The sequence below is a fragment of the Tursiops truncatus genome, chromosome 20, assembly GCF_011762595.2.
Source record: "Tursiops truncatus isolate mTurTru1 chromosome 20, mTurTru1.mat.Y, whole genome shotgun sequence".
Classification (NCBI taxonomy): domain Eukaryota; kingdom Metazoa; phylum Chordata; class Mammalia; order Artiodactyla; family Delphinidae; genus Tursiops; species Tursiops truncatus.
This window is the reverse complement of record NC_047053.1, coordinates 38,861,732-38,883,616: the sequence shown is the minus strand read 5'-3', so window position 1 is coordinate 38,883,616 and position 21,885 is coordinate 38,861,732. Positions and strand designations below refer to the sequence as shown.

At 53.9% G+C, this 21,885-nt stretch overlaps 3 protein-coding genes and 1 long non-coding RNA gene across 8 annotated transcripts in view; 2 read left to right on the top strand and 2 right to left on the bottom strand.

The window, feature by feature from the left end:
• Positions 1-3,920, top strand: part of DNAJC7 (DnaJ heat shock protein family (Hsp40) member C7) — a 30,132-nt gene extending 26,212 nt beyond the window's left edge. For all 3 annotated transcript variants that reach the window (XM_033847564.2, XM_033847563.2, XM_073797646.1), the window contains 2 exons: positions 910-972; positions 1,381-3,920. In XM_033847564.2, coding sequence (XP_033703455.1) covers positions 910-972; positions 1,381-1,418 — 101 coding nt within the window. In that variant the 3' untranslated portion in view covers positions 1,419-3,920. The remainder of the gene's footprint in view (positions 1-909; positions 973-1,380) is intronic.
• On the bottom strand, positions 2,930-10,114 carry CNP (2'',3''-cyclic nucleotide 3'' phosphodiesterase). 2 transcript variants are annotated; one of them, XM_033847565.2, is made up of 4 exons: positions 9,953-10,114; positions 8,008-8,677; positions 5,859-5,998; positions 2,930-4,455 (listed from the first exon to the last, which is right to left on the bottom strand). In XM_033847565.2, the coding sequence occupies exons 1-4, from the start codon at positions 9,953-9,955 to the stop codon at positions 4,006-4,008; spliced, it is 1,263 nt and encodes a 420-aa protein (XP_033703456.1). In that variant the 5' UTR covers positions 9,956-10,114; the 3' UTR covers positions 2,930-4,005. The 2 variants fall into 2 exon arrangements, with proteins under 2 accessions (XP_033703456.1, XP_033703457.1); XM_033847566.2 differs by lacking the exon at positions 9,953-10,114 and adding an exon at positions 9,600-9,801.
• Positions 10,115-10,155: 41 nt separating this feature from the next.
• On the top strand, positions 10,156-19,604 carry LOC141277351 (uncharacterized). The gene is made up of 3 exons (XR_012328598.1): positions 10,156-10,313; positions 17,036-17,169; positions 18,359-19,604. It is a non-coding gene; the product is annotated as an uncharacterized lncRNA (long non-coding RNA).
• Positions 11,483-21,885, bottom strand: part of ODAD4 (outer dynein arm docking complex subunit 4) — a 27,491-nt gene continuing 17,088 nt past the window's right edge. The window contains exons 9-12 of one of the 2 annotated variants that reach the window (XM_019939390.3): positions 20,174-20,370; positions 16,578-16,678; positions 14,868-14,952; positions 11,483-12,216 (exon numbers count right to left, since the gene is read on the bottom strand). In XM_019939390.3, the coding sequence (XP_019794949.2) occupies positions 11,795-12,216; positions 14,868-14,952; positions 16,578-16,678; positions 20,174-20,370 (805 nt within the window). In that variant the 3' untranslated portion in view covers positions 11,483-11,794. The remainder of the gene's footprint in view (positions 12,217-14,867; positions 14,953-16,577; positions 16,679-20,173; positions 20,371-21,885) is intronic. The other variant, XM_073797642.1, reaches the window with a different exon arrangement.

Genomic DNA, 21,885 nt, shown 5'->3' with positions numbered 1-21,885 from the left:
CAGTGTGAGAATCAACAGGAGTGGCTGCAGAACATGTTGGGCGAGGCAGAGGACTAAGGCAAGAGTGGCTTTGGCACAGCTGGCCTGATGGGGCTGTTCCCTGAGCTGGGGACCCAGGAACATGAGCAGATACACGGGCGAAGAAAAATTCACTTTTGGACACGATGTGCCTGTGGGTGGGATTGGCTGGTGGAGATAAATCCTGCGCAGCTTAGGGAGTTAGGCAGACTGGCGGTGTGAGGCGCGCTGCGGCCTGGTGAAGAGAGCACGGTGCTAGAGGCACACAGGAGTTGGCAGTGTTGTGTTGTTGCTTTCACTGGCCGCGTGATCTTGGGCAAGCTACTTGAGCTTCTGCTTAGGTTTTGTTGAGTATAAATTGGTACTCAATGATACAATGTATGCAAAGTACCCAGCACCGTGGTTGGCACCTGGTAGGTGCTTAGTAAACTATAGCTTTTTTCCTGGCATACAGCGTAGACAGAGTGTGGCATCAAACACATGCAGTAAATCATAGGTCTCATTCTTATATACAGTCTTAGTAGCACTTAAGTGATACATTTTAGTCTTTTCAGTAGCAGCCCCAGCATTATAGGGAGACAGTGTGGAGAAAGTCTTACGTCGTAAAGCGCAAATGGCATTTCCAGTTGTTGAGAAGGCCCAGTGAAGTGGGTTGAGGCAAAGAAAGCTTTCCTTTGGGACCATGCTTGGAAGAAGGGAACACATCCTGGGAGTGGGATCAAGTAGTGGGATCACCTCTCGTCGGTGAAGTTTGGGGAAAGGAGGGAAGTGATATTATCTGGGAAAGCTTTGGAGACCCATTAGAGGATGGGTCTCTCTTAAGTTCCTCTTCAGACACTTCTAATTTTTTCACCTTTTTGTGCCTTCTCTGCTCCTCACTTTGCTCCGCAGATTTTGATGCAAACAATATCTTCAAGGCATTCTTCGGCGGTCCTGGGGGCTTCAGCTTTGAAGGTGGGTGTGCCTGAGTTCCCAGACCACAAACCGACACAAGGACTCCCCAGTTAGGCAGCACTAGGGGCCCAACAGTGGAGGCAGCAGAATTCTCGTCCAGCAGGACATCTACACCCTCGGGTGCTGCTGAGGATGGAGGAGGGGTTTGCGGGCACACCTGCACAGGGTCAGGGAGATGTCTCTAAGCTTCCTAGTACCGGAGCTTCTCTGCAAGAGTGAAGGTGTTAGAACTACGCACGTGCAACCTGCTTGCATGCTCCCTCCTGCACCCCAAGGCCCAGCCTGTTTGATACCCTTAGACGTTTTTCTGTTTGAAGTAGCCCTTAAAGACTCTGCATAATCAGGGCAAACTGATCTTCCCCCAGAAAACCCACAGAGCCAGCTAACAAGCTTTTCTTTTCCCTACAGCATCTGGTCCAGGGAATTTCTTTTTTCAGTTTGGCTAATGAAAGGAAACCATCCAGAACCCAGAAAATGCAGACTTGCTCCGTTTAACCTCGAATGTGGCTGGACACAGCTCACCTTCTCCCTTCATTATGATCCACGTACTTAGAGCAGTTTCGTTTTCTCAGTTGGATACCCAGTGTCTGTGTGAGTGGGGTGAAGGAAAGGGAGCCAGTGCCGAAGACTGCGGGTAGGGGAGGGAGGTGGGGGGTGGACAGGGCAGCTTGTGAATTTTTGTTTTACTGTTTAACTTTATTAAAAAAAAAAAATTAAGAGAATAAAATGTTTTGACCCTTTCTGGCACTTTGCTCTGGCAACTGCTTTGTGTCACTCCAGAGTCAGTGGGCCAGAGCTGAGCCCCCAGCACGGAGCTGATGCCCACGTGGACTTTAGGCTCCGCGAGCCACCCCACGAGGGGTGGGGGCACCTGGGGGCAGGTGGGGTGCTGGCTGCCCCCAAATCGGTTTAGCACGGGAGTGCTGAGCAGGCCCTGGGGATGCTGCCGTGCCCAGCCTGATGCCAGTCATGGGGCAGCGAGTTCAGAAAACACATTTTATGGTAGGGCCACCAGAAATCACTAGAAGCTGCATGTGTCCAAAGTGGGTGCCAGGTGTCAGGCTGGGCTAACTCAGAGGTTTACACGGGCTCTGAGTTCTCACAGCTTGAGGGAGATGGTGACAAGGACAAAATCCTGCCTTTTTGACCCTCAGACCCTTTCCAAGTGGGACAGGCAGCTCCTGGGTGCAGGGATCTGGGCGCTGACGTCAGCTCACTTAGCTGGAAACAGCATTCTTAGCAAACGCCCCTTGACTTCTCCACTGGTGTCCCTTCCTGTATGGGAGGCAAGCAGGGGGAGGAAGCAGTGGTATATGTCATGCTGTTCAGGTCAAGCTTTTGTGTTTGTGGTGAATAATTTCAGTTCCAGGCAGACACACTTGAAGCTTTGGCTGAAGCTCTGATTTTTGGTGCTTTGGGTAAGTAGAGATGGCTGGGTAAAGACCTTGGCCCAAATAGCTATTCCTCTTCCATCTGAGCCTCTGCCCCTTTCTTTTCAGCCTTCCCCCTTTAGTGCCAAAGCTGCGCTGAAATGCTGACTGCATGAGGCCTGGGAAGTTCCCATGTAGCCATCCAGGCCCCTGTTGGCTTGGAAGAGTCAGCTCTTCCCTTGTGTTTGAAGTGGCACTGATCTGAAGGTGGCCTTCCCTAGAGAACCGCAGGCACACCTGTGGGCCTGTGCCCAGTTGCTGGGGGGTGGCAGCTCTGTGCTCCACGTCCCTCACGCCGGCCAACTCCCACTGCCTGTGTGCATCCAAGACCAGCCCCTCTCCCTGCTGCCTCCTCGTGAAAGCCAACAGTGTTCCACTGCCCAGCCTCGCCGCAGCTGTGCTCAGCCCGCAGAGGGGAGACAGGACCGATGGCCCCAAGCTGGGGACAAAGGCAGTCCTGATGCACCCTGCCCTTGCCCCAGGGAAGACTGAGCTGGGCACAGAGGGCGAGAGAGACTGCACGCAGCTAGGATTAACACGATTTATTTCATTATCAGTCTTACAAGTTGCTGAGGTTGGGCAAAGCCAGGATAGTAACTAAAATCCCGGGCACTTCTGTCAAGTGACAACCCGATTAGCAAGGCCCTGTTACTGAGCAGAGGGCAGCAGAGGGCACCCCAGGAACCACAGCACCTGCAGCGATGTTAAAAGTCCCTTCCCAGAGGCACCGGGTGGGGCTTGGCACGAAACTGCTGGGGGCCACTCCATTGGCTCTTGGTACCCACTGACCCCCTTTAGCGGAGGCACAGAGGCCTCCGGAGGCACCAAGGAGGCAAGATGGGCTGGGCAGACAGCAAGATTGGAGCTTTCCCCCCGAGGCGCTGTCTCTGGCCCTGATCTCCCCATCCACACGACAGAGCTACGCCCCTGGAAGGATGGCAGCCCACCCGCTTCCTGGGGTGAGACCTGTAGCCAGCCTGGGATGCGGCTGCTGCTTATTCTATTTTCTTCCCTAGTATCAAACTGTTAACCTAGTTACAGTGTGAGGAGGAGGGGACAGGCACTTAGGACCAAAGGTGGAAGGTAAAAACCCCTTTTCTACCCCGGTAAATAGCCCCAGGCTTTCTGGGGCTACACTGATTCAGAAATGGGATCAAAGCCCAGGGATCATCCCGTCTCAAATCCACCTCTAGTCTTCTGTGGCCGTGGTGACCACCCCGTGAATACGAGCAGCGCTGAGGTGTCCCTCCCCACTAGCTGGCCCTGTGTGGGGCAGTGGGCCTAGGGGCCCAGCAACTGTAAGCGGGGCTTGGGGTCGTGGCTCCGGTCCAGGCCCAACTCGGCCCAGCCTCGTCAGCTTTGGTCCAGGTTCCTGAATGGCGCCTACCTACCCCCTTGTGTTGAGAGCTTGAGCGTTAGAGGGGAAGGGGGTGGGCAGGAAAAAAGAGCAGTTATTTTACACGTTTTTAAAAAGTTACAAGAAGGTTAACTGAGTAAAAAAAAAAAAAAAGAAAAAAATCTTAAACCAAAAATCAAGCAGAGGGATGCTTCCCTCTCCTCCCCATTCCCTTGTAAAGAGCGGGGGCCTGTGGCCCGCGAACACTCAGATGATGGTGCAGGACTGAACGGCGCCACCTTTGCGGCCGCCCCTTGTGGGCACGGCCTTGCCCTTCCCGTAGTACCCCGTGAAGATGGCCCTGACCTCCATCTTCTTGGCCAGGTTCAGCATCCAGCGCCCACTGCCCAAGGAGTAGAGCTTGCCCCGGCTGAGCTCACCCACCTCCTCGCCGCGGTTACCCCCCTTCTCCTGCTTCACAATCTCTAGCAGGTCAATACCCGTCTGCACGGCTTCCACATCACCCGCGCAGCCCAGGGTGATGTGTGCGCGGCTGCCCCGTGCCAGGCTGTCAGAGGGGGACAGCTTGTCCACGTCGTTCGGCCACAAGGCCAGCTCCTGCTCACTCAGCTCTACCCGGGCTCCCGTCGTCTTGGGTGTCACAAAGAGGGCAGAGATGGTCAGCATGAAGGCCTTGCCGTAGGATTTCTTCACCACCTACGGAGAGAGGACAGAGGACTGAGCTGGAGGTGGCGGCATCAAGAGAGGACAGTGAGTGCCACCGAGCAGAGCCCGCAGACATCCACATCCACGGCCATGTGCTGGCAGGATGTCTTTCCACCGACACTGTCCAGGCTGCTTGAAAAAATGAAGGTGCCAGAGAGCAGGCATGAGACGCAAGGCTTCCTGAGCTCAGGCCGGGCTCCCCCACCCACTAGCTTCAGGGCTCATTCACCTGTAAGAGACAGCTGAGGCTAGAACCTTCCTCAGCGTGAGGACTAAAGAAGAGCCTGGGGCTTCCCTGGTGGTGCACTGTTTGAGAGTCCGCCTGCCGATGCACGGGACACGGGTTCGTGCCCCGGTCCGGGAAGACCCCACATGCCGCAGAGCGGCTGGGCCCATGAGCCATGGCCGCTGAGCCTGCGCGTCCGGAGCCTGTGCTCCGCAACGGGAGAGGCCACAACAGTGAGAGGCTCGCGTACCGCAAAAAAAAAAAAAAGAAGAGCCTGACAAGGGCTGTTGTCGTTACTACTCGACTCACCCTGTGAAAGCACCCTGGTATCCAGGCACTATCCTGGAGGGTGGGGTGAGGTCGGAAATAAAGGACTTTGATCCAAATCGACTCCATACACTTTGGCTTACATTATATCTGACTCTCTGAAAAAGCCCATCTCTCCGATTTTGACCATGAAATCTTCCCTATTTTGCTCACACCCCCTGGTCCTAACAGTGTCTAGTGCATAACAGGTGCTTAATAAACACTGCTAAATGAATGGACAGAGATGGGAGTGAAAGTGCTGTGTTCATTCATGCAGCTGTGGTAGGTGCTAAGGATACAAGGTGAGCCACACTGTAAATAGTGCTGCCCTCAGGGAGCTTCCATTCGTGTGGGAGGAGACCAATGAATAAACAAAATGGCTGCGTTAACCTAGGCAGAGAAGTGGGGGAGCTGGCAGAGGGTCAGGGACGGCCTTGCTGTGAAGGCAACCTGAAGGAGGCTGGAGTCGGCCAGGCCCGGTGGTTAAGGATCCCATGTCAGAGGCTGTGGGCGGGGCTGGTACCCCTAAGCCAATAAGCCTCCCTGTCGACACTCCCCACTTCAGAGCGCAGCCAGGCTTCAGACTGGGGGTAAGGGACTTCTAGCCTTTGGAACTGAACACAGGCTTAGAGGCCAGAGCAGGAGCTGCTGCCAACCAGCATTCTCTGCGCATCTGCAGAAGGAACAGGCTCTGATGGGCAGGCCCTGGGGGGCACCACACAGGCTTCGGTGAGCTGGGGATGGAGCTGCCTCTTTTCCTGAGAGGCTGTCTGGTTTGTGGTCCCTGCCTTGAGCCGGTACCCATCTCCAGAAGACCCTGCCCTCTCCCCACCTCAGCCAGGTGTCCCCGAGGAGCACTCACATCCTGCTGGGCGTACTCGTCTGCCCCAGCGGCCTTCCCATAGTCACAGAACTTGGTTGTGCAGTGCAGCACGCCCGGGGGTCTCTTCCCAAAGTAGGTGACCAGTTCCATCTTCTCCCTGGGCTCATCCCCAGAGACAACTGAAGGGAGAGAGAGTGGGGCAGTCAGGGCGGGAGAGCAGGGGCATTGCAACATCTATCACCAAGACCATGGGAGACCCAGAGGAAAAAAATCAGACATTAGGTATAAATTTGCAATCCACTATAACTGAGCGATCCACTACCATCCATTAGTTGGTCAAATTAATAGCAACTTTGGGGCTATGAAAACGTGTTGATACACGTTCCCTGCTTTATGTTCTGCAGATTTTTACGTCTCTTACCCAGATGTGAAAACTAAGGCACTTGTAACCCAGGGGTAGGCGGCATATGCCACGGGAATCTGAACTGCACTAGCTACGCATCTGAAAAGAGGGAAGCAGGTCATGAAAAATGGGGTAGAAAGAAAAAAGAGGTTGGGAACTGTGTGGTATAATGGAAGGAGCCCGAAACAGCATAATTAACATCCAGCCCACTTCCAAGCCTGTGGACCTGGGGCAAGTGATGGACCCTAACCTGTCAATCAAATACAACTGGGGGTGACCACACATCCCAGTTTTCCCAAGACCACCTAGGTAAGTATTAGTCGTGCCCCATTTCACTCAGCGGCCACTTGAACAAGAAGTTACCTGGTCACTGTAATAATAGGTAGCTTACAGCCTTGTTTGGTGAAAGAAAGCCTACAATGGGCCTGGTGCAGGAAGGGTCTTGGGAGGTAACAGGATGACATTATGTGGCTGGTAGTTTCGATGAGACTTGGGGTATCTGTGATTTCAATTTCCAGACTTCAAGCCTTGTCATGGCTAGCTTCAGAGTCACTAGGCTTTTCCTGTTTACCCCCAGGGTTGAATCCCTGTGAAGGACGTCGCTCACCCTCCACAGGGGAGGGAGACCTCTACACTGAGGGCAGGCCTTGTTTGTGGCCCATTACATTTCTCCTGCTGTGTCCTGGGCAGAAGGATCCCAGTTTTTAACGGTAAAAGCAGCTTCAAGAGGCAATCTCCAGGGCAGAACCAGCTCTAACTAGGAGCCCTGCCTTGGGAGCTTCTCTGTCACGCTCTTCACAGGTAAAGGGCTCACGCCCGGCTGGTGCAGGTACCACAGTTCCCCGGTTTCCCAGCATTCGAATTTTAGGAGCCGAGATAAGAGTTCTCTGAGAACTTATACCGGCACAAATTACCTCTGACAATGCAAAGAAACACGGGTGGGGATATTTCAAGTATGAAGATAGTCTAAAATCAGGGGGAACTAGGAATGAGTTAAAGGAAGAACAGATGATTAGTGGGAGTGGGTGACATATTCCCCAAAGGGCCACTGGAGAAGGAGGGCCACCAGGGTCCTTCCCTATCCCAAACCTCCCCTCTCGATGGAGCAAACAGCCCCTGCAGGAGCGAACCCTGGTCCAACCCAGTAAGGGGAGGCCCCTCTAGAGGAAACAGAGTCGAGCTTTCACTACAGCTTTGGGCAAACCCCGCAACCCTTCTGGGCATTTTCCCATCTGCAAAACCGAGGGGCTAGACTAGGGAGACTCTTCTCTGGAGCTGTGGGATGCCACAGGAGGTGCGCTGGATAGCTCAAGGCCTGGGAACCATCGCCAGTGGAGTCACGATAGTCCAAGTTGTCATTTTTCTGCAGCTTAGGGCTGCATGGCATATTCTATTCTAGAAAATAGTTCTGCTGCTAAAAATGAGTTTGAGAACATCGGACCAGATTCTCCCTCCAAGGTTTTACGAAATGTTGATGTAGTAAGTAATTTGTTTTTCCCACCTCTAAGACGGGGTCAGTGGCCTCGATCCAGGCTGGGAGAGCACAGATGGGGAGCAGAGGGCAGGAGGAAGGGTGCGGTGAGAGGGAAGGTGCCTGGCAAACGCCTCTCCCGTAACCCACGGAGCGTCCACCACCCAAAGCGGCCTCTGCCGGTACCAGGTGAGCCCCCTGCCTCCCCCAGTGCTTTGAGAACAATGGCCCCGGGCACGCAGCACCCTGTGCCCAGCAAGAGGGGCTTACAAATAAGGCTAACTGCCCCCACCCGCCCCCACCCCGCCACCTACAGTGTCGCAGCTCCTTCTTGAAGGCCTTGTGGTTGCCCAGCTCCTCGAGGAAGGCCTGGCCGGCTTTGCGGAGGCCCTCGGAACTCTTCCTGGTCAGGAACCAGCCGAAGTAGAGCGGCAGGAAGTCCTTCTCCAAACCAGGCTTCAGCTTCTTCAGATCGTCGGCTGACAGCTGCCACTGGTTCTTCTCCTTGAGCTGGGCACAGTCCAGCCGCCACGCCGTCTTGGGCTCCACCAGCACCACCTGGTACTGGTACTGGTCGGCCAGCTCAAAGAGTTGTTCCAGCCGCTCCCGCTCGTGGTTGGTGTCATCCAGCACGAGGACCCGGACGTCCCGGCGGCAGTAAGCAGCCAGGTCCTCATCCAGCTGCTTGTACTCCTCGGAGAAGGCCCCCCGGGCACCAGGGTTGATCTTGTAGGTGTCGGCGGACACCATCTTGGTGCCATCCCGGTACCTGTCCACGATGACCCGGGCCAGCGTGGACTTGCCGCTCCCGGGCAGGCCGCGCAGGATGAAGAGCGTTTTGCATTCCTGCAGTGCGGCCACCGTCTCCTCGTCCTGCAGGAAGGGAAACTGCAGCTCTGGCTTGTCCTTGGCCCCTGAGGATGACATTTTGCGGAAGAAGATCTTGGGCAGGAACGTTTGACTCTTTCGGGAGAAGCCTCTATTCTGTGTGAGGAGGGGAAGACAGACATCAGCCAGGTCACTCGGGGCCACCCCGCCAGCTTCGCCTCCTTGTCTCTGGCCTCTTTCTAACCGGGAACCCCAGCTGGCTCAGGTGCTACGGCCCTGATTGACAGGCACCCCTGGTGCCTTGGGCACCATTCCAAGCCTTGGGTTGCTGGACGTCTCTCCTCGGTCCTCGAGACCTGATGGCTTCTGGCTTTGCAGGATGGAGAGGAATGCTTGTCTGAGCGGTCCTAAACTCTTTCCTCTAGTGAGAACCGTAGCCTCAAGGATTAGCCTCAAGGATCGCCCACCGCTGCCACCTCGAAACGAAAACGGTGCTGGAAGTGCGTGCAGGGGCGGGCCTGAAGCCTGCGTTTCTAGGAGTGAACCCTAACTTTATATTCCTGGCACTTATTAAGGATGACCTCTTTGGAGGTGGGGGGCTCTATGGGCAAAGCCATAGCGGCCGTGGCCCTGAGGGCACAGAGCAGGGTGAGGGTGGAGAAGGGTCACCCAAAGACCGCCTCCCTTCCCCCAACAATGCCAGTGACAGATAATACTCTCTTGTCTGGGATGGGGGGACAATGGTCCCACAGAAGGGCTGGCGGGGGGCAGGGCAGGAGAGCGCTAGACAAAGGGCTTCATTCAGCACGCCTGCCACCTCCTCCTCCTCTCCCTTGGACCCCCCACAAAGTCGTGGTCTTTGTGCCTGCCCCAGGACTGGGCGGTTCAGGGCACCTGCGTCCAGGGTCTAGCTCTGCTCACCCCTTGCTGTGTGTCAGCAGCACCTGTCTGAGCCACTTGTTTTCCTGCCTGCTAAAACCCACAGGTGACAATCAGTAGTTTTTACTGTACAGCGCCTTCTCCTCTAAACCGCGAGGCCCCACCTCCCGCCAGCACCCTGAGTGCTCGGCTGGCGTACCTTTATCTCAGACAAGGCCCTGGGCAGGGGAGGGCGCCGAACGCCAGCCCAGCGCGGGCCCAGCGCATGCTACCCCGGCCCACCCGCCAGCCGGGTCGGCTCCGGGGCAGCACCTTCTGCAGAGCGGTTCCCTTCCTCCTCCAGGTCCGTCCGCACTCCCCACTCTCCCAGCATCACCCCTACCTCAGGCCTGTACCGGAGAGCCAAGAAAGCCCCGACTCAACTGCGGAACTTCGGATCCTCATTTGCATGCCACTTCCTCTCCCAAATTCCCCAATACTCCCGTTTTCCGTTAAGGTGCCACCCCGGCCCGGTTTGCTTGCTCCCCTCCCGGCCTTCCCGCGCCCGCTCACCATGATGAGGAGGGGCCGCCGCCGTCACAGCACCAGCTCTCCGGGGCCGCCCGCCTGCGCGGAGGGACACGGAGTGTAGCGGTGACGCGACCCCGCTGGGGGCCGCCTTACATAGCCCGGGGGCGGAGCGCGCGCGGGCTGGCCCCGGGTGGGCCAAGCCCGGCCCCCTTTGCGCAGGCGCGGCGAGTCGAAACCCGAAACTGACTCGGCGCTGGGGCGTGGCGGCAGTGCTGCCGGCCGCCCTCCCCCACGCCCGCACGCCCGCCGCGTGGGGCACCTGGGCTCCGAGGCACCTGTGCGGCGACGGACGCTGGGGGGGTGGGGAGCGGAGGGCTTGTGCGGCCTCTTCTTCTTGTACAAGGTAATGATGAACTCCTTGAAGAGGCAGGCAGTCACCCCTCCCGGGTCCCGCGCCGAGATTAGGTTGAGGCGAGGGAGGCAGGGTCGTGCAAGTACAAGGTCGAATCCTGTCTTTATTTTAAATTTTGATATTTTACTCATCATCGGGTTTTGCATTAATTGTTTTTTTACAGTATTGCGTTAAAATACTTTCTCTTCCTTATTGAGTTTTTTGGCCCTACGTTCCTTAAAAGTTGCATCTGAAATGCCTCACTTGCCTCCCCCTAGTCCGGCAGGTCCCAGCCTCTGCCCCAAGCAACCCCAGCCGTTTGGGACTAGGATGGCAGTGGCCAAAGGGGCAGATGAATAATGTAATGAAATCCTAACTCGCGTCCTCAGCTGCTCAGCCACCCCCTCTGTGAAACCACTGAAAGCTCAGTGGGTGGGTATTTAAGAGCTTCCTGTGCACCAGGTGCTGTGCTAAGCACCCGTATAATCTTTACACCAGTCACTGAGGCAGGTACTCGTTACACAGAGGAGGAGACAAGCTGGAGGAGCCTGGTTTACTTGACTGTGCCGCCCGGCCCTGGGGTGGCACAGGTGGGTCCAGCCGCAGCTCCTACTCTCAGCTGCTCCCTGTTCGTGGGCAGACACCTCCCTTCTCCGTCTGGGCTCCTAGAGCCCCACCAGTGCCAGCGTGCACTTCATTCTGTTTTCAAGGCTTAGGGGTTTACAAGTAGGTCTCCCTCACTGTGTGATGGCTGAGGCTGTCCCATCCTTATTTCTTCCAGAAAGCCTCCCACAGTGCCCTGCACACAGTAGGTACTCAGCAAGACCAATGGCCAGCAGCTGGGCAGACATACCTCTACTCCCAGGCCTTTCTCTTTCCTCCCCCCCTTAAGCTTTTTGAGCTCCTTGGAGCTCGTCCGTTTCTTCACTCTCCTGAAACCCTTTCTTCTTAGCACCTTTCTCATTTCTTCCATGAGGTCCTTGCACAGGGCCTGGGGAGGAGGACCGCGTTTCACTTGGTCACATTCTGGGTCAGGCCTTGTTTGGGGGGTCTCCGTGTTTCTCACCTAATCAGAACATCAGAGTTCTGCTTGGAAAGTGGTACCCCATGCCCACTCATTCATTCTCTAAGGCTCTTCTGAGAATGGGTGGGGGTAAGGAGGCAAAATGACAGACTCAGGGTTTGTAAGAGTGAAAGATGCACATTTAAAGGGAAAACAGTAATAGAAAGAGACAGAGGTGACCTGTGGGACCCAGTCCACATGTTTTCCTATTAGAGACAAATCTCAGCTTGAAGGTCCAGTTTAATAAGATCTCCGTGGTCCCTGTGAACACCAGCCTCCTGATCGTAATGCCTACTCGATGGCTTCATTCGTCTTCCTTTTCATCTTTTTCCATTTTTTCAGAATTTTCTGTTATTTCCGGTTCTCTTATTTCTCCCGATTCCGTTTTCCCCAGTGCTTTGGACCCTCTTCTGCCGATTTCTGAAAGTGTCTACTCTAGTCCTTCGGACTCCCTCGTGCTTGATTCTTCTGAGAGGTTTTGGTCCAGTTCTGAAGGCCTCCTGTAAATTTCTCTTGTTTCCCCTCTGTTCACTGCTGTTAGTTTCCTGCCTGCTTCTCCAGATTGTCCCTCGGCAACATCTCCTGGACCTCCCTCCATCGCAGCTGGTCCTTTTCTCCTTGAGGGGCTGGCTTTTTCTACTTCTTCTCTCTGCCTATGTTCTTCTGGTCCACTAGCTGTGATCCCCAGGGTTTCCTTAGACAAGTCACCTTCGGTCTCTTTCTCACTCTCCATTTGCTCCCGCTCGCACTGCTTCATCACCGTCTCGGTGACCTTCTCGGGTTCATCTCTCATTCTCATCGTTTCCTTCTCCTTTGCCATCACTGTTATACTATCCAACGTAGTGGCATCTTCTGAAAAACAAGAGAAAGGAGGGAAGAAAGGTAGAAGTTTGTCCGTCTCCGGGCCTGGGGGAACCCCAGCCTGTGGGGGCCTGTGTTTCTAAGAGACAGCACCCCTTTCCAAAATGAGAAAAGGGATTATCATTTACTGAGCACCAGCTCTGTTCCTGGCATCATGTGAGCAACACAGATTATACCGTTCAGTCATCAAAAAATTGCATAGTGGGGCTTCCCTGGTGGCGCAGTGGTTGAGAGTCCGCCTGCCGATGCAGGGGACACGGGTTCGTGCCCCGGTCCGGGAAGATCCCACATGCCGCGGAGCGGCTGGGCCCGTGAGGCATGGCCGCTGAGCCTGCGCGTCCGGAGCCTGTGCTCCGCAACGGGAGAGGCCACAACAGTGAGAGGCCCGCGTACCGCAAAAAAAAAAAAAAAATTGCACAGTGTTACTGATTCGAGTTTGCAGTCGAGGGACCTGAGATTGATAAAGGGGAAATCACACACGATGGTTACATTGCAAATAAATAACTGGCAGAGCCAGGATTTGAACCCAGGACAGTCTGCCCCCAGACCACATTCTTTCTTTTTCCCTACGAGAACTAGCACAGGTGCTGGGAAAGGACAGAGGCTTCTCCTCCAGCATGCCCATTCTGCATTTCCCTTCGTCCCTGGGAAGCATATTCATCATTTGTTGGGAGGTTCCCCGTAAAAATGTGAGCAGATTGTGGTGGAAGTTCGGATGGAGAGCAATTTTACAACCCAAGGGATCTTTGCTCGTTGTTTTTACCAGCTACAGAGAAAAGTTACCAATCCCTTCCTGAGTCTCCTTCCACTTCCTGGAAGTCCTGGTTTCTAAGCCGCCTATAGGGGCTCTGGGTTCAGAGCAGGAAAATGACGTGGTTTGGCTAAGACACATGCAATGCTGCCACCTGCTGTCCGGGAAGGGAAGTGCCCAGCAGCGGCCGGCCTCAGGGCCTTCCGGAGGAGTTTTCAGGATGCCTTTCCCAGCACTCCGTCGGCCAAGGGAGGAGGATGCTTGGAGCATCTGCCACTTCCCTGCTGTACCCTTCACATTATTGCTTCTGTGGCTCCTGAGCGCAGTTCCAAAGGTGTGTGGAGGCAGAGGCAGATCTTCTCTGAGGGGATCTGGCCACCACGTGGCAGGTGCTGGATAATAAAAGGCTGTCATCTGCCTGCTCAGGTGCCCAGAAACCCCGTGCCCAAATTCCCGCTGCTGTACCTGGATCAGAGAGGGTTTCAGCCTCGGTGCCTGCAAGGGGCTCTGTCCCCCGAGGAGCCCGGAGCCCCAGCCCCAGCTACCCTTTACTGCGATCTGGCTGGAGGGAGGGCCCCTCAGAGGGGCAGACAGAAACTGCACAAGCGTGGGAAAAGCACGGGTTCCAGGGGTAGGCTGCTGGAGACTGGAATCCGCTGTGGGACTTTAACCCCTCTGCCTCCATGTCCACACCCGTAAAATCAAGCACGGAATACTTATTTCTTAGTGCTCTGGGATCAGATGAGTCGGTATGTATAAAGCTTAGACGAGCGCCTGGCATGCAGGAAGCACCGAGTGGGGGTCAGCTTCTCTTATCATCCCTGCCCCTCTGGGGCCCGTCCCTGGTCCCTGTCGACTCCGTGGGGCCTGGAGTCCCAGCCACTTCCTCTTCCCTCACTCCTTTCATGGGAGCCAGTCAGACAGCCTAGAGCAAGGCGGGGGATCAAAGGCCTCTCTACTCCCTGGAGCCCTCGGGAGAAAGAATGTGATAAGGGCTAGACCGGCCAGCAGGAGCACAGCCCTGCCACCTATGCACCTCAGCTGGCCCTTGGGTCCCCTGCCCCGACCCCTGCGCTGCCCACTGCTGGCCCTGAAGACCAGCTGCCGGCAGCAGGGGAGCGTGTGGCTCTGAGTCAGACTGCTGTGTGACGTGGGCAGATCATTCAGGCTCCAGTGCCCCCCAAACAGTACCTACCTCCTAGGTGGTGAGGACCGAGTGAGATCATTCTGTCTAATGCTTAACCCAGTGTCGGGCCAGCGGTTAAGAGCCCCCACAGTGTAAGCTACTGTCATTCCACCTCTGTGTCTGCTCCTGCTGTTTCCCACCGGAAATGCCCTCAACCTTCCATCTTGTATCTGGAAAATGCTTGGGCATCTTTTGGAGCCTGAAGCAGAAGATTCTCCCTCTTGGAAGCATTCCCTACCTCCCCACAGAACTGGGAGCGCCCCTGCCCGGGCCCTCACAGCAGAGCACTGTCCCCCTGCACAGCAGGCTCCGGTGCAGGAGCCCTGGGCGCCGGCAGCTCTAATTGCCTGGCTCTCCCACTGGGCTGTGGGCTCCTCCAGGGCAGGGACCGAGCTTCTGTCTCCTCCCAAATCTCACACCTTCCTGGCACGTGACAAGCGCTCAACAAATAGTTGATGAATTGATTAAAGAAATACGGGAGTACTAAAGAAATAGGGCAGACAGCACGGGTTCTGACCCCAGCCCGAGGTCTCCCTCTCCTGTCCCAAGAAAGGCTGGGGTTGGTGGCGGCACTGAAATCAGAATACTTGGTGAGCAGTGCCAAGCCCCCGACCGAAGGAATGGCAGGAAAGCATGGCGAAGACTGCCAGAAGGAAAGCAGAGGGAGCGTTCTGAGGTTGCCGTCTTCGGGGCCCCAGAACTCACCTTTCTCCTTCTTATCTTTGAGTATCTCCCTGTAGTTGGTTTTCTTCAGCTCTTCAATGATGCACTTGTTGACATCGTCCAGGGCCTGTGGGTGGCAGAGGAGCTGGTGAGCTCTCTTAACCCCGTGTGACCTGTCGTTTCCCCACCCAAGCCCCAGCGCCAGGAGGCAGGGCTGTGCAGAACCCTGCCCCCTCCCCTTTCCCCTGGCTCCTCTGAAGACTGCCGCCCTGAGGTTAGTGGATACTATGCACTTGGAACTCCCCACACTAAGTGGTATGAGAGATAGCGCGGCTTGCAGGCAACTCAAACTCATTTCCCTCGGGCTCAGGCCTGTTCTGGGGGTTGCGTCTGTCTACTGAGTCCCACCTTTTTACCTAAAGCTTCTCTTGGCTTCAGCCAGCGTAAAAGAGACAAGGCAAGCCCTTCAGCCCTCAGCCAGGCAGCAAGCCACGGAAGGGACTCAGCCACACCCTGTGGCTGGGGGCTGGCCTGCCTTCCGGGGGGCTCCCACGGTGTCTGCAGGACGCCCGGGGACCTGGAACTCAGCCTGTGCGCATCTTGAGGGCAACTCTGCCCTCTTCGTCGCAGCCCTCCCCCTGACCCCCCCACCAGGGCAGAACACCACTAGACACTCAGGAAACGTCTGCCGGGCCTGGACTCTCTTGTGCAGCGCTGGTCTGCCCCCCTCGTATGCTTTCCTGCCTGGAGATGCCATTCCGGGGGGTGAAAGGTCAGGGGCCTGATCCCATGAGGAGCCACTTAGGGCCGTGGGTCCATTTGGCTTGACAGGCGCTTCTCTTTGCCTCCTTTCAAAACCTGCCCAGCCTCCAAGGCGACCTCAAACCCTCCTTGAGGGGAAAGGCCCAGCCCCGCCTACCCACTGAGGCTCTCACGCTGCATCCCCTGGTCCCTGTCGCACGGGTCAGGAACGAGGGCGTTGCGTTCTAAGCTTCCTGTAGACACCCCACTTCCTGAGGGCCGAGACCACGGTCGTCACCTTTGGTGCAGTGATGGGAAGACTTTAGATCTGCACCGTGTGGTACCCAGAGGCCTCACGTGGCTATTGGGCACTTGAAACATGGCTGGTGTGACTGAGGAACTGAACCGTAACTTTTACTTACTTTTAATTCCTTTTACTCTAAATGGCTGCCTGACGAAGCAGCGCAAGTGGGTGAGGCCATCACGCTGATTTCTTACTGACTCCTGGGGGGGGGGGGCGGGGGATGGGGGGGCTGGTACTTTTCAAACCGCAAGTCCTAAAATGTGCTTAGAAGGGCTCAGCCGGCATTAAAGAAAAGGAATGAAAAGAAAATAGAACAGAGTAGGAAATAGCGTACATAGTAAAGGTAAATATGTTTTGTGAAACTTTCTATTTTTTGTCTGTTTTTTCAAAGAAAAATATGTGTATTGAGGTGAATTCTCTGGCAGTCCGGTGGCTGGGACTCCGAGCTTGCACTGCCGAGTGTGCGGGTTCGACCCCTGGTCTGGGAACTAAGATCCTGCAAGCTGTGCTGCAAGGCGTGGCCCCAAAATAAAAAGTTCACAGTATGGGTACTGGTTGGGCTGCTGTATAAACTGATGGCAGTAACAGTGGAAAGCCACTGCCCTACCCAGAATGTGCCCTGCGGTTGGGGGGTGATAAATATCTGGGGCTGAGAGCCCGGGGGGCCCACCCAGCCCCAGAGCCGGCCCAGCGGGGGAGAGGCTCACGTTGATGATGGCCTGCTGTGCCTGGCTGTTATGGACGAGCTTCGCTCTCTCCAGGGCCTTCTCAAAGTTGTTCACTGCCGACTGGAAGTCTCTCAGCTTCACTGAAGAGCACGAGGGAGACAGGTAGATTGTGACATTGTGTGCTGCACGGTGCGGCTGCCCTGCAGGTGCCAGCGGCCCTCGGGAGCAGCCCCAGGCGGGCAGCATCTGGGCCTCCCAGCACCACCCTTTCCAGACATTCCTGGGTCCCCACCCAGGACATTTCTGGTCCTCACCGCTAAGGACCAGAACCTGAGAAGCTGAGCCTTGGATTTCAGGTGCAAAGAGTCAGTGAGGGAAGGGGTCTGTGCCCACATCATGCATCTCCAGGGGGACAACTCCATCTTGCCCCACCTTTAGATTGTTCCAGAAAAGATCTTTTTTTTTTTTTTTTTTAATGTTCACTCAAATTTGTTAAGAACACTGTGGAGACCAAACACATCTGGATGGGCTGGCTGTGACTCGTGGGCCAGCGGCTGGGACATCAATGCCCACGCTGGTACAATCCGAACCCAGAGAGGAGGCAGCTCCCCCGAGCTCACTCACCGGACAGGTTAGTGCTGGGCCAGGGATGACGGCCTATGGACTGATTGACTGCCCTTGAAAAGAGGTTAATTTCAGGAAGGACGGAGAAAAGTGCTCACCTGCCAGGGTCTGGGAACACCACACTCCACTTTCTTTACACACCACTGCTTCCTCTTATCACTGAGGACCCCAAGATCCACCCCTCCCCATGAACTGCTTTGGGATCCCCGGGGAGAGAAGGGCCTTGTGTCCATAAGTCAAACGGCAAAAGGCCTTATATCTGAAAAGCAATTCTAATATAGTTCTGAAAGCCTGTGGAGTCACAGTGAATGAGGTCAATACATATTTCTTTTTCAAATACACATTTGAAAAGAAGGAAAGTCACTGTAATCCCTCAGAGACCACCCTGAATAAATGTCGATGTCATTCGGACACCGCAGGTCGGAACAGGAGTCATAACACTTACGGGAGTGACGCAGTAAAGGCCGTTCCTTTTAACTGAATCTATAACCTGGAGTTAGCTTCATTCTGGGAGCCCTTTTCCTCTTCTTTTCCCCCCTCTGTGTATCCACAAATCTACACATGTATATTTACATTTTCGTTGAGCCATAAGTCGACTTTTCTAAGGATTGTAATTGTTTCTCATCTGTGTTAGAAACACTTACGGGAAGCTGACGAGAGGGCAGGAAGGAAGAAATGAGTGTTTCTGGAGTGCTCGCTATATGCTAGTTCTAAGTGCTTACACGCCTAAGTATTACCTTATTTCTTCACACCAACCCTCTAGGTACCTACTATTGATATAATCATCCCTATTTACAGAGGACGAAACTGAGGCACAGGGTGGCATTTGCCAGGAGGGCCCAGAGCCCAAGATCTGCCCGCTCGGCTGTGTTGCCTCTACAACCCAGTGGCTCTCGGGCTGCTGCACTCGATTGGATTTTTCCACCCTAGAGTGGGGAAACTGAGACCGGCAGTAAGTGGCCTGTTTCTCCAAAGGCCCTCAGGGCCTAATAAGACCTCCAGTGGTTAGGACTGGGTGCTTTCACAGCTGGGGTCTGGGTTCAATCCCTGGTTGCGGAACTAGGATCGCGCAAGCCCTGCTGCACAGACAAAGAAAGAAAAGTCCTCACAGGAACAGGAAAGAGTTCTAGGAAAAGACACAGTAACCATGTCTTCCCCAGTTTACAGTTTTCAAGTGGTTTTCTCTATGTTTTTAGGAAAGAATCTACAAGACGTAACGAGGCCCAGGAGGCCCTGTGGATCTGGCCCCTCACCAGCCTCCTCTCTCCAGACTTTCCTGGCCCCCAGCAGCTTGACACTGATCTCCTTCAGTTTCTTAAATCAGCCAGACTCCTGCCCACCTCCCTAAATGCGGTCCCTTTGGCTGAAAAGTTCTGGCTTCAGATCTTGGAACAGCTGGTGCCTTTGCATTCTTAATGTTTCTGCTTAAACGTTACTCCTCAGGCATGCGGGCAGGATAGTTACCAGTTTTGCTCCCTACTGTATGCCCAGCTTTGGTGCCTAGAAGGTGCCAGGTAAGCATCTGTGATGTGAATAAGTGAATGTGTGGTAAGGCCCCTGATCAGAGCACCTATCACGCTTCCTCCTTCTCTGGGGTCAGCTGTGTGCCCGGAGCAGGGCAGCTCAGCACAGCGATTAGAAGCCCGAGCTCCACTGCTTGCTTATTACTGTAAGCTATTTGTTTTTTAAGTTCATATTATGAAACATTTCAAATATACAGAAAAGTCGGAGGAATAGTATCACGAGCCCCCATTACTCATCACCCTGCTTCAAATATCATATGACGTCACTTGTATGTGGAAGCTTAAAAAATGATACACATAGGGCTTCCCTGGTGGCGCAGTGGTTGGGAGTCCGCCTGCCGATGCAGGGAACACGGGTTCGTGCCCCGGTCTGGGAAGGTCCCACGTGCCGCGGAGTGGCTGGGCCCGTGAGCCACGGCCGCTGAGCCTGCGCATCCAGAGCCTGTGCTCCGCAACGGGAGAGGCCACAGCAGTGAGAGCCCCGTGTACCGCAAAAAAAAAAAAAAAAAAAAAAAAACCCACAGAAAGAAAAAAGATACACATAAACTTATTTACAAAACAGAAACTAACTCACAGACTTAGAAAACAAACTTACCAAAGGGGAAAGGTTGGGGGGAGAGATAAATTAGGATAAATTAGGAGGTTGGGATTAACATATACACACTACTACATATGAAATAGATAAGCAACAAGGATCTACTGCACAGCACAGGCAACTCTACTCAGTGCTCTGTAATAACCTATATGGGAAAAGAATCTGAAAAAAGAACAGACCTATGTATACGTGTGACTAAATCATTTGGCTGTACACCTGAAACTAACACAACATTGTAAATCAACTATACTCCAATATAAAATTTAAAAATTGTTCAAAATACCAAAATATCACCAATCTTGTTTCATCTGTTCCTCCTCACCCCTGCCCCTTGCTGTTTTTTAACAACTTTATTGAGATGTAATTCACTTAGTATAAAATGCACCCGTTCGAAAGTATACAGTCCAATGATTTGGGGTAAATTTATAGGCTTGTGCAATGATCAGCACAACCCGATTTTAGAACTTTTCCATCACCCTAAAAAGTTCCCTCACGTGACCTGGGGCAATCTGCTGAACCCCGTGGAGTTTCCGTTTCCCCAACTATAAGAGGACAATGATGCCTCCATCCCTGGCTTGCATGGTGATTAGGTACAAGAAGGCACACGTAAAGGCTACCGAGGCAAGAGGAGTGGAGCTGTTTTCATGACCACATGACACTGTGCTGGTCTGCAGATGACTTCCTCAAGGGCAGGGCAGCTCTCAGGGGCTCCCAAGCCCTAACTGAGCTTAGCTTAAACTAGGCACTACATACGCTGGTCAAAATGCAGGGGTTTAGCCCCACTCTCAGAATCGGAACTCTCAGCGCAGGGATACACTGGGATGGTAAGTTCAGGCCACGGGATTCCCGGCCCTGACATGGGAAACGTAGGGTGGTCCTCATGGGGCCCATACCTTGTGCCTGTGCCACCAGAACACCGGCGTTCAGCTGCCACTCGATGTCCCCTTCTTCCTCGGCGCACTGCAGGGACTTCTCACCATAATTCTGGGCCTGCCAGGCCTGGTCCAGCTCCAAGTAGCAGCGGCCAATCTCGTGGAACAGCCAGGTCTTCTCCAGGGTGCTTTTGGCCAGAGGGATCTTCTCCTCCCATCTGGGGACACAAGAACCAGGGTCGGCTCCTTCCGCTCAGGCCCTGCACTCGGCCATAGGAGGCCGGGCTTCCTACTGGTGGCAGAAGAAAAACTGTTCTCCAACTACCAGTCCTTTTAGAAACGGGGGTGGAGCTAACAAGCATTAACATATTTTTAAACTACCAAAGTTATTTTGGTACATCTATGGGACTGGCTTTGATGATACAAGAGTTGAAAATAATGTTTGTAAAACAGGATTTGAAATAACATAATAACATTTAAGAATATTATTAAGCACATGTAAGAGAAAATCAACACAGAAAAAAGACTGGAATGAAAAAACAAAATATCAATAAAAGTAAGAGCAGGATTAGAATTAGTACTTGTCTTTGGGTGGTGGGACTGAAGACTTTTTCTTTTACTTTTCTATATTTTCCAAATTAATATTTTAACATTAAGCACGTATACTATAAAACGTTTTATTATAAAAAGATACAGCGATTGGTTCAAGAGGGTGGAGTAGAAGGACGTGCTCTCACTCCCTCTTGTGAGAACACCAGAATCACAACTAGCTGCTGGACAATCATCGACAGGAAGACACTGGAACTCACCAAGGAGGATATCCCACATCCAAAGACAAAGGAGAAGCCACAATGAGACGGTAGGAGGGGCGCAATCACAATAAAATCAAATCCCATAACTGCCGGGTGGGTGACTCACAAACTGGAGAACGCTTATACCACAGAAGTCCACCCACTGGAGTGAAGGTTCTGAGCCCCACGTCAGGCTTCCCAACCTGGGGGTCTGGCAACGGGAGGAGGAATTCCTAGAGAATCAGACTTTGAAGGCTAGTGGGATTTGATTGCAGGACTTTGACAGGACTGGGGGAAACAGAGACTCCACTCCTGGAGGGCACACACAAAGTAGTGTCTGCATCGGGACCCAGGGGAAGGAGCAGTGACCCCAGGGGAGACTGAACCAGACCTACCTGCTAGTGTTGGAGGGTCTCCTGCAGAGGCAGGGGGTGGCTCTGTCTCACCGTGAGGACAAGGACACTGGCAGCAGAAATTCTGGGAAGTACTCCTTGGCATGAGCCCTCCCAGAGTCCGCCATTAGCCCCACCAGATAGCCGGGTAGACTCCAGTGTTGGGATGCCTCAGGCCAAAAAACCAACAGGGAGGGGACCCAGCCCCACCCATCAGCAGACAAGTGGATTGAAGTTTTACTGAGCTCTGCCCACCAGAGCAACAGCCAGATCTACCCACCACCAGTCCCTCCCATCAGGAAACTTGCACAAACCTCTTAGATAGCCTCATCCACCAGAGGGCAGACAGCAGAAGCAAGAAGAACTACAATCCTGCAGCCTGTGGAACAAAAACCACATTGACAGAAAGATAGACAAGATGAAAAGGCAGGGAGCTATGTACCAGATGAAGGAACAAGATAAAACCCCAGAAAAACAACTAAATGAAGTGGAGATAGGCAAACTTCCAGAAAAAGAATTCAGAATAATGATAGTGAAGATGATCCAGGAC